We start from the raw sequence: 12454 nt of genomic DNA on the forward strand, positions 1-12454 counted from the left end.
AAAACAATGGTGCATGAGCCAGCCTGGGGCCCCGGGAACTCTCACTGCCCGGGGCCCCAGAACCAGCATCCAACACCATATGTGAGCGCAGCCAAGACCTTGGAGCTGCCACCTCCAAGGCCTGTCTCCTACTGCTCTAAAACTTACCAAACACACAATTGGAGAACCTCACTCCCAAACAGTTCTCTGCTGCTTTATAAAGCCTGCAGGCTGCTTATAAGCCAATGAGAAATGCACACATAATACACCTAGCCTGCAGTGATAATCAAGCAAAAGCTGAGCAAGTCAGCCAATTAGTAGGAGAGGGCTTCAGTTGCATATAGACAATGGCTATATGACCAGCAGGGGGCACCAGCGTGCAGGATATTCCCTCTCATCTGCCCCCCTCCTAACTAAACTGCATGGGATACTACAATAATTAAAAACAATGGTGCATGAGCCAGCCTGGGCCCCCGGGAACTCTCACTGCCCGGGGCCCCAGAACCAGCATCCAACACCATATGTGAGGGCAGCTAAGACCTTGGAGCAGCCACCTCCAAGGCCTGTCTCCTACTGCTCTAAAACTTACCAAACACACAATTGGAGAACCTCACTCCCAAACAGTTCTCTGCTGCTTTATAAAGCCTGCAGGCTGCTTATAAGCCAATGAGAAATGCACACATAATACACCTAGCCTGCAGTGATAATCAAGCAAAAGCTGAGCAAGTCAGCCAATTAGTAGGAGAGGGCTTCAGTTGCATATAGACAATGGCTATATGACCAGCAGGGGGCACCAGCGTGCAGGATATTCCCTCTCATCTGCCCCCCTCCTAACTAAACTGCATGGGATACTACAATAATTAAAAACAATGGTGCATGAGCCAGCCTGGGGCCCCGGGAACTCTCACTGCCCGGGGCCCCAGAACCAGCATCCAACACCATATGTGAGCGCAGCCAAGACCTTGGAGCTGCCACCTCCAAGGCCTGTCTCCTACTGCTCTAAAACTTACCAAACACACAATTGGAGAACCTCACTCCCAAACAGTTCTCTGCTGCTTTATAAAGCCTGCAGGCTGCTTATAAGCCAATGAGAAATGCACACATAATACACCTAGCCTGCAGTGATAATCAAGCAAAAGCTGAGCAAGTCAGCCAATTAGTAGGAGAGGGCTTCAGTTGCATATAGACAATGGCTATATGACCAGCAGGGGGCACCAGCGTGCAGGATATTCCCTCTCATCTGCCCCCCTCCTAACTAAACTGTTTGGGAGTGAGGTTCTCCAATTGTGTGTTTGGTAAGTTTTAGAGCAGTAGGAGACAGGCCTTGGAGGTGGCAGCTCCAAGGTCTTGGCTGCGCTCACATATGGTGTTGGATGCTGGTTCTGGGGCCCCGGGCAGTGAGAGTTCCCGGGGCCCCAGGCTGGCTCATGCACCATTGTTTTTAATTTTTTTTAGACTCTTCACTCTAAACACAAACACGGTACATTAATCAGTGTCTTCCTTTTGTTCAGTGCAAGAGTTCAGGTCCACTTAAAGGGGAGGGCTTGCAGTTTTTAGGTTACTTGGAAGAAAGGGATTCATTAGAGACATTATCAAAGTAATTACTGTCATATTTTTTTTTTTTAATTATTCTTCTAGAATTTGTTCGTTGGTGGCAAAAAATTTGGATCAATATAGAACAGTGTATCTACGTCAAATAATGGAAGCGTTGGTGTCTCTACCCTACCAAAATTATGAACTGTCCACAAATGTGCAACAGCATCTCATACGGTATGTAGGCCGTTGTCTTCTTGTTTTGTTACAGCATCCAGGTTAGGCCTCAAAGGAGAACTTGGTGAACTGGTGAAGTGTCTATGAATTTGGGCATTCACAAGTCATAGTTAGCTTGGTTTAAAAAAAAAAAAAAAAGACATCCATCCAGTTCAACCAGAAAAAAATAATCACTGATCTGACCCGGCATATATCCCTGTTGATCCAGGGGAAGGCGAAAAACCTTTAGGTCGCACTCACAGTGGGACGTTATGGTCGCACGTTATAAAGTCTTATTTCGCAGCTTACTGCACCGCAATGCTAATCCTATGGGCCGTTCACAGTGCGGCGTTAAAGTCGCGTTAAAAAAAAATGTTGCGCTCTGGTAACTTGCTGCTTGCAGTGCATTACCTCTTAACGCAGACACGTTGCGACTTTAACGTCGCATTAAAACGCAACGTCCCACTGTGAATACAGCCTTAAGCTGAATACTCTTCTCAAGAGGTAAGAAGATAGATCCCAGCGACGTCCTACGCCGACAAACGTTCCCCGATCCATCTTTCTGCTGGTGGGTACACACAAAGGCACACGATGGGCAAGAGCGAGAGTTCAAGTGATCACGGTACTTTGGGCGGGAGTTGTCAGGGATCTTAAAGATCCGATCTGCTCTGACGGTCGTTGTCACCAAAAATGTTGTTTGCGGAATCGCATGCTTGTAAACACATCCAAGCCTCTTTTAAATGCAGATCTAGAGTTTGCCATAACTACTTCCGGAAGTTAAATAGTCCAGATTTTGACTACTCTTACCATGAAGAACCAACGTCTAAATAGATGGTAAGAACGTCCCTGGGACAGCACCCCTCCTCTGAGACTTGTCTCCCCTCTAACTTTGGACAGGAAGCTATTGAAATATAAATTTTCATAAAGGACAGGCAGCATAGATAAATAGAAGCCACTCACAGAGATCCTCAGTTGTTCTTCCTTTCCCGGACGGGACGCTTGGAGGGTCTCTGTTGCTCCCATGTCAGGCGGCAGGTGCAGTGTGCAGCGCGGGCATTATCAGGGCTGTGCAGGGGACTCAGTGTGCTCGGCGCTCAGCGTATTGGAGGCTTCTCCCAGATCTGCAGTGGATTTATGAGGATGGGCGGCGCGCTAACCGGAAGTTCCGGGCAGAAGCGCAATGACGTCATGTGCAGGCGTCCCACATGACTGGTCAGCTGATCGGAACCTGATTGCAGGGGCCGCGGCGGTGACTGCTGATTGGTGGCTTCTCGGAGGTAATGAGGCAGCTGTGGCTAATGAGGGGAGGAGGAGAATTTGATTTGAGGGTATGTTATATAGTGATATTATGTTTCATGGCCTCATTGCTGTCTGGGGACCATGGAGGATGCCGCAAGCCTTTCCTTACTGCAATCTGCAGAGACTGGCTCTGATCCCTCTCTGGTGAGCAGTTATGTATGTGCTTCTGCGGACCTGTTGATTTGTTTGTACTGAAGGGACTGATGGCCTGTTTTGTGATCTGTCTTTTAGCCTAAATCTGCAAAAACTGATAAATCTGACAAAACTGAAAAAGATAAAGACAGAGACAAGTCATCTTCTCAGTCCTCTCAGAATAGACATTTATCATCTTCCAAAGAAAAGCGATGTGCTATTTGTAACAATCGTATATCCTCTTCTTCTTAGAAATTATGTCAATACTGTACTGAAAAGATAATTAAGGATGAATCTCCTGTTGTTTTCAAAGACTTAATGAGTTGGATGCGCTCAGAAATGTCCTCTGCTATCAAGGAAATTAAGGACTCTAATATAGCATCCTCTTCCTCCTCTTCAGTATCAGGTCCGCAAGCAGGCCCTTTCTCTGCCATGTTTGAGCCATATCCCACTATGGAGGTTTCCATCCCTCCTGCCTCTCCCCCACACAGACTGTATCTGTTACTAAAAAGAAGAGGGGGAGGAGTCAGATGCGTCTGTTTTATCTGAAGAGGACTTTCCTAAATTGTTTAATGCCACTAATTATATGACTGATGCTACCGATGATGCAGTTAAACTGACAGCTAGAACCACAGCTCTAGTTAAGTCAGCTAGGTGCAGAGTGTGGGTAAAGACTTGGCAGGGGGATAACGCTTCTTGTTCCAAGCTGTGTAGTTTGCCCTGTGAGGTTGGAGTTATTGTTTGGGTCCAAATTAGAACAAACGCTGGAAAGAACGGCGGATGTTAAAAAGAACTTTACTATAAAGAGGAGACCTTTTCAAGCCAAACGTTCCTTTTGTGCCCCTTCCAAGCCAGAGTCTGATCCAGACCCTCTAATAAGAGAAGATCGGTGCCCAGTAAGAATCAAAAGGGCAAAGCAAACTTCGCCCATCTACCCAGCCTAGTAAACAATGACGCCAGGATCTCAGTGGGAGGGAGAATTTCCCAGTTTTACGAAAATTGGTTACTACTTCCTCAAAATCTATGGCTGCAAAAGATAGTACTGGAAGGGTTTTATTATTCGTTTTTTTTCGGGCACTTAAGAGATTACGTCCAGTACTTATACCTAAGATTCCTACCTGGGATCCAAATACGGTATTGCAAGCAATGTGTGAGTCTCCTTTTGAGCCTCTTGACCAGATTTCAGAGAAATTCCTGACGTTGAAGACCGCCTTTCTTCTGGCAATCACTTCAGCCAGGAGAGTGGGGGAGTTACAGGATTTGTCAATTAAACCACCTTATTGCATCATTTCTGAAGACAGAATTACTTTGCGACCAGATATTGCTTTTCTTCCCAAGGTGGTTTCTAAGTTTCATAGAACTCAAGAAATTTTTCTGCCATCCTTTTGTGACAAGCCATGAAATGAAAAAGAAAAACGACTTCACTGTTTAGTTGTTAGAAGATGTGTGCTTCAATACATTGAAAGTTCAAAATCCTGGAGGAAGTCAGATGCTTTGTTCATACTTTTTGCAGGAAAGACAAAAGGTTCTCGTGCTTCAAAACCGACAATTGCAAGATGGATAAAGCAAGCGATTTCTTTGGCTTATCAATCTCAGGGTAAAGTTCTGTCAACATCTGTCAAAGCTCACTCTACAAGAGGTGTCTCAACTTCATGGGCAGAGAGGGTTGGAGCTTCCATCGAGCAGATTTGCAGAGCGGCAACCTGGTCTGGCCAGAACACCTTTGTGAAGCATTACAGACAGGGGTCGAGTGGAGCGTGGACGTGGGTGGACTACATCCACCTGCTTTTTCCAGAGGGGGGACGCCGTCCACTCTGGCATGTGTGGAGGGGAGCAGCGCAGAGAAGGAGAGCTTTGGAGACAGCGGGAAGGGCGGATCTCCCCCCCCCCCTTCCCTCACCTTGGGGCTTCCCTTCCTGCCTCTCCTCTCCGATGTTTTTAAATCTTGGCGGCTAAAGTGGGCGGAGACTTACGTACCTGGCTACCTGGGGACATATACACCTGGCTACATATACTGGGCACATATAGCCCTGCCTACATATACTGGGCACATATACCCCTGCCTACATATACTGGGCACATATAGCCCTGGCTACATATACTGGGCACATATACCCCTGCCTACATATACTGGGCACATATAGCCCTGGCTACATATACTGGGCACATATAGCCCTGGCTACATATACTGGGGACATATAGCCCTGGCTACATATACTGGGGACATATAGCCCTGGCTACATATACTGGGCACATATACCCCTGACTACATATACTGGGCACATATACCCCTGACTACATATACTGGGGACATATACCCCTGACTACATATACTGGGCACATATACCCCTGGCTACATATACTGGGCACATATACCCCTGGCTACATATACTGGGCACATATACCCCTGGCTACATATACTGGGCACATATACCCCTGGCTACATATACTGGGCACATATACCCCTGGCTACATATACTGGGCACATATACCGCTGGCTACATATACTGGGCATATATACCCCCGCCTACATATACTGCGGACATATCCCCCTGGCTACATATACTGGGGACATATACCCCTGCCTACATATACTGGGGACATATACCCCTGCCGACATATACCCCTGGCTACATATACTGGGGACATATACCCCTGGCTACATATACTGGGCACATATCCCCCTGGCTACATATACTGGTGACATATACACCTGGCTACATATACTGGGCACATATACCCCTGCCTACATATACTGGGCACATATCCCTCTGGCTACATATACTGGGCACATATACCCCTGCCTAAATATACTGGGCACATATACCCCTGCCTACATATACTGGGGACATATACCCCTGCCTACATATACTGGGGACATATACCCCTGCCTACATATACTGGGGATATATACACCTGGCTACATATACTGGAGACTACTACACACCTGGCTACTTATGGAACATATACACCTGGCCACCTATTCTGTGGACATCTATACACCTAACTACCTATTCTGGGGACATTATACACCTGGCTACCTATTCTGGGGACAACTATACTCATGGCCTCGTGTACTGGGGACACCTGTAGACCTGGCTACCTATGCTGGGGGTACCTATTTTGGGGGAACTGCTGTCAGATTATCTGCATTTTTGGGGAACCGCTGTTAACAGATGAAGTGTATTTTGGGGAACCGCTGCCAGATTATGTGTATGTTAGGGGAATGGCTGCTGCCAGATTTCACATATTTTAGGGAACTGCTGCCAGTTTGTGTATGTTTGGGGGACAACTGCTTCCAGATTACAGGTATTTTGGGTGTTACGTGTATTTTGGGTGATCCGCTGTCAGGTTTCGCGTATTTTGGGGAACTGCTTCCAGATTATGTTATGTTGGGGGAACTGCTACTGCCACGTTGTCTATTTTGGGGGAACCACTGCCATATTATCTGTATTTTGAAGGAACTTCTACCAGATTACGTGTCTTTTTGGTGAAATCCTGTCAGATTACATCTATTTTTGGGGGATACACTACGGCAGAGCTCAAACTTTCCTGGCAGACCTTTTGCATCACTGCTAAGGTCATGCATAGTTGGACCCACCCATTACCACGCCCACGTTATGCTTGACCACGCCCATTTTTGGCGCTACGCAAAGGTTTTTGGGGTGAGTCCACTCACCTCTTTTCCTAGGACTAGACCCCTGATTACAGACCTAATCTTTTGTCCAGTAGTGACCTACCTTTTGGTAGAAAGGTCTTACAAGCAGTGGTCCCACCCTAATTATTGATCTTCATTATAGTCTCATAGGAGGGGTGCTGTCCCAGGGACGTTCTGGTAAAGACCACACTTACCTTCGGTGAAGTCTTTTCCAGTATTCCAGGGGACAGCACCTCTACGACCCACTCTGTGTGGGAAATCTATTAATAAAGTAAAATTATGCGAGCATCATAGTGTATCCGGAACATCTTTTTTATTAACTTAGGATCTGTGAGTGGCTTCTATTTATCTATGCTGCCTGTCCTTTATGCAAATTTATATTTTAATAGCTTCCTGTCCTAAATTAGAGGGGAGACAAGTCTCAGAGGAGGGGTACTGTCCCCTGGACTATTGGAAAAAGACTTTACCGAAGGTAAGTGTGGTCTTTTCATCCATATGCAGGTAATGTCCCTTGTCTATCGTACATGCCTAGGAACAAAAATACAAGCTTTTGTATTGCCCTGAAGTATTTGCACATGTTAATCAGGTTCCCTCACAGCCATCTCTTTTTTCCAAGCTAATAAGGACAACATTTGTAATTGATCCCCTTTATTATTTTCAAAACTTGGCAGCCTGCAAAAGTTTTAACATCCTTCAAATTTATCCTATAAGTGTCCAGCTGTTGCTAATTGAATGAGTCTGAAAGACAGATGGCTTGGTTAACAGCCCCAGACATAACATTTCTTTAAAATGAGAGGGGGGGGGGGGGGGGGCAATCCGTGCTTTAATCACCTACCGGTATCCCTATGCAGATCTGCAACTCTAATTGTTTCCCTCAGGTTGGAAGTAGCAGATAACCATTTGCCAAATGAGGGCTTGTAATCTTCACACAGAAGGCCGTGCTTTGTAACAAAGGCAGGTAGGATAACTATATAGCCAATAAGGAGTTGGGAGACTAGTTTTCACAGTATGGTAAGCCAGACTGTAGTTCCGCTTAAAGGATGCCTGAGGTGACATGATGAGATAGATATAGGTACTGTATGTCCAGTGCTAAGCATACAAATGACTATACTGTTTCCATTTTTTTCTGCTTGAAAGAGTTAACATTTAGGCATGCAAGTGACAGTTTCTCTCATGTTGGAACTTAAAGTTACTCAGAGCTGACATAAATGAAACATTTTATACATACCTGGGGCTTCCTCCTGCCCCATCCGCACGGATCGCTCCCACGCCGCCGTCCTCTGCTGCCCTACGGCTTCGGGAACCGGGTCCCGTCACTTGTGTCAGTCGGAGCCAGTCTAGCGTAAGAGAAGTGCGCTGTTTGCTTATCTCTCCAGCAGCCGGTGGAGAGATACGTAGAGGGTGCACTTCTCCTGCGTAGACTGGCTCCAACTGACGTAAGTGACGGGACCCAGTTCCCGAAGCTGCGGGCAGCGGAGGACGGCAGCGCGGGAGCGATCCTCGCGGATGGGGCTGGAGGAAGCCCCAGGTACATATAAAAGTTTATTTATTTCAGCTCTGGTACATTTTAAGTTAGACTGTAGTGTAACCCTCACTGATAAGGAGTTAAAGCAATAAAGACAAAACACAGAACATTTATATTGTGCTTTTCTCCTGGTGGACTTAATGCGCTTCAAGGCTGCTGAAAACTCTCTTTCCTGGCTGAGAATAGCTTGAGGGGCAGGGGATAGAATAAAAAAAGGTCAATAGTTCACATATTTTAGCTTTTGGGACACTGAAGACTGTCAGCATAGGAGACAACACAACACTAACCGCCCTGGGTTATGATTATTTCCAGATTTGGGGTCTAAAAGCCGTGCAATTTTTTCACAAGCTTCTGGCCCTAGAAACAAGAAAAATACATACTGCAGAGAGATCTGCAGCAGCTCCTGCATATAACTCACTTAGACACGGGATTACAGCTCTGAGCTACAAATTTTTATCTCAAGCCTGACTCAGGATTACCGCTAAGGAGGACTTTCAAGGCCACAAAATAAATGTAGTTTTACTTGCCTGGGGCTTCATCCAGCCTTTAGAATTCTTTTGTGTCCCTCGCCGCAGCTCCAGTCCTCTCTGGGATCCCGCTGGCAGCCATTAAGGATCGCCAACCCCTGATGCGCAGAAGACATTAACCCATCGGGGGCCAGCGATCCTTAGCTGCCAGTGGGACCCCGGAGAGGACTGGAGTTGCGGCAAGGGACACAAATGACTTCTAGGGGCTGGAGGAAGCCCCATAAAGTAAAAAATGTATTTTGTGGCCTGGGAAGTCCTTTATATATACTTTTCTTAGCTGATACTCAGAAGCGAATTGCAGGATTAAAAAAAATAATTTTTAGAACTAGGATAGATACAATGCTTATCTCATTAATGTATTTTCTCCTTAGGTTCCCTTTTAAAACTGAAAGATAATTTTCAGGTACAAAGTGATTGTGTACTAATTGTTTACGTATCTGTCTCTCTTTTTACAGCCAATTAAAGACATGTGTATCTGCAGCTCACATGGTGTCCTTGATCTATTCTCTTTCCTTAACACACACTACCAATGTAGGTAGAGATATTCTTTCAAAAGTCGAGGGCTTCATTCCACAGTTAAACCTGAACCAAATGAACAAGCTGGCCATGAGTCTTCTGAAATGGATGCAGATAAAATCAAGAAAAAAATCAATTTATGAGAGACTGTATAATAAAATAAATGATCATGCAATTCTGAAGATCAGGAACATGGAAAGCATTGATATTCTCTGTGAGGAATTGAAGAACCTTATAAGCTCCTATTGGTTTCACAATGTCCTTTTAAAGGATGTCTTGGATGCCTGCCTGCGATTGTTGCATCAGGTTAACAGTACGAACATCATCTTCCTGTCCATGATGATGACTTACAACTACACAAGGTGTACGCCAATCCTGGACAAGATTGCAGCAGAGGCCAAAGAAAATTTTGCAAAAGTAAGTCTTCAATGACCTTGATATTTAGTGGTTAGGGTATCCAGATTATGAAGAACCACCACCAACAGGAATTTCTGTAGCTTATCTAAAGGTGCAATATTTGCCTACCTACTCTACTGCAAAGATTGGCAAGGTATAATGCTACCTGTTTAAAGCTCCATAAGCTGCACCGGAACATAAGACACACCTAGGTTTAGAGGAGGAAATCCAGAAAAAAATATTCTGAACTAGGTGCGTCTTCAAGGTGCAGGGGTGTCTTCTCTTCTGGAGCGTCACCACAGGGCTAAACACACACACACACACACACACACACACACACACACACACACACACACACACACACACACACACACACACACACACACACACACTCGTATCCATGGTGACACATATACTCCATGCATATACGATTATCACACACAAATACTGCATGCATATGCACACATCTCACACAGCATACATTACACATACAGCCATACAGCATACATTACACACACAGCAAACATCACACACATTACACACACAGCATTCATTACACACACACACAGCATACATTGCACACACAGCATTCATTACACACACCGCATACATTTCAAACATTACACACACCACATACATTTCAAACATTACACACCGCATACATTTCAAACATTACACACTGCATACATTTCAAACATTACACACACAGCATACATTTCAAACATTACACACCGCATACATTTCAAACATTACACACACAGCATACATTACACACATTGCACACACAGCATACATTACACACATTGCACACACAGCATAAATTACACACATTGCACACACAGCATACATTACACACACCGCACACACAGCATACATTACACACACCGCATACATTTCAAACATTACACACACCGCATACATTTCAAACATTACACACACAGCATACATTACACACATTGCACACACAGCATACATTACACACACCGCATACATTTCAAACATTCCACACACAGCATACATTGCACACACAGCATACATTACACACTCTGCATACATTTCAAACATTACACACACCGCATACATTTCAAACATTACACACACAGCATACATTTCAAACATTACACACACAGCATACATTTCAAACATTACACACACAGCATACATTTCAAACATTACACACCGCATACATTACACACATTGCACACACAGCATACATTACACACATTGCACACACAGCATACATTACACACACCGCATACATTTCAAACATTACACACACAGCATACATTACACACATTGCACACCCAGCATACATTACACACACCGCATACATTTCAAACATTACACACACAGCATACATTACACACATTGCACACACAGCATACATTACACACACCGCCTACATTTCAAACATTACACACACAGCATAAATTGCACACATTGGGCTTGATTCACTAAACCTGGATAACTGCTATCACGGTCGCGCTAGCGTTTTGCATAACATTTTGTGTGTGCTAACACGAATTTTCGCACGCAAAAAGCTAACGAGCCCGTGATAGCAGTTATCACAGTTTAGTGAATCAAGCCCTTTACACACACAGCATACATTACACACACCGCATACATTGCATACATTACCCACATTGCACACACAGCATACATTACACACAGCACACATTACACACACACACAGCATACATTACACACACAGCATACATTAAGGCTCGTACACACGTCTGATGAAAGGCAACGACGGGTCCGTCGTCACCTCCCGCTGTTCGGGTTTTCAGCAGACAGTACAGCGTGTGTACAGTCTGTCGGTGGACTAATAAGGCAGTTTCTGAGCGATCTGGGAGGTGACGACGGACCCGTCGTTGCCTTTCATCAGACGTGTGTACGAGCCTTTTCACACATCACACACACACAGCATACATTGTACACCTCACACATATATACTGCATAAATGTAGACATGCAGTTCTTACCTCCCAGCACTTGCAGTTGTGTCCCCACACCCCCTACCTCCCACACTGCATGTGGTGTGTGCCGTCTTTCCTCTGTGCTGGGAATTCCTCACTTTCTAATCTCCATTGTGTGCAGATTCTCCTGGGGAGGGCTGCTCTTTCCCTCTGATCTCAGTTCATAGAACACACCGTTATACACTTACCACAGAAAGATTAAGTGCATTTTCTTTATTTTTTTAACTCCTTCCACTCCTACCCCAAAATAAAATATTATCGCCATATATTGTACTAGGGACACAATTTAAACATTGTAATTACTGGGACAAATGGCCAAATAAAACGTGTCTGTTTTATCTACAATAGCACATTTTATTCTAGAAACTACAATGGCTGAAAGCTGAGAAATGGTGAGGTTTTTTGTTGTTTTTTTCTTCTTCTTCCCTGTAAAATGCATATAAAATGATATCACTCTTACCATAAAGTACTGCCCAAAAAAAAGCCTAATATATAGATCATTTCAGTGTGATAAGTAGCGATAAAGTTATTACTGAATGAATGGGAAGAGCTTTTGAAGGGGGGGAAAAAAAAACCTGTGGTGCAGAAGTGGTTAAAGTAACGCTGACCTGCAGAGATGTTGCATTCGTTTTATAAGACGCAGAGACTTTTCCTCTCCACTTTTAGGGGGAAAAAAGTTTGTCTTATAGAATGAA

General features: G+C 44.7%; 1 protein-coding gene across 1 annotated transcript in view; it reads left to right on the plus strand.

Annotated features, from left to right (window-relative positions):
- Nucleotides 1–12454, plus strand: part of LOC137524980 (FAST kinase domain-containing protein 1, mitochondrial-like) — a 78075-nt gene that overhangs the window by 32709 nt on the left and 32912 nt on the right. The window contains exons 7-8 of the mRNA XM_068245575.1: nucleotides 1618–1749; nucleotides 9325–9802. Of these exons, the coding sequence (XP_068101676.1) occupies nucleotides 1618–1749; nucleotides 9325–9802 (610 nt within the window). The remainder of the gene's footprint in view (nucleotides 1–1617; nucleotides 1750–9324; nucleotides 9803–12454) is intronic.

This window comes from Hyperolius riggenbachi, chromosome 7 (genome assembly GCF_040937935.1).
Source record: "Hyperolius riggenbachi isolate aHypRig1 chromosome 7, aHypRig1.pri, whole genome shotgun sequence".
Classification (NCBI taxonomy): Eukaryota; Metazoa; Chordata; class Amphibia; order Anura; family Hyperoliidae; genus Hyperolius; species Hyperolius riggenbachi.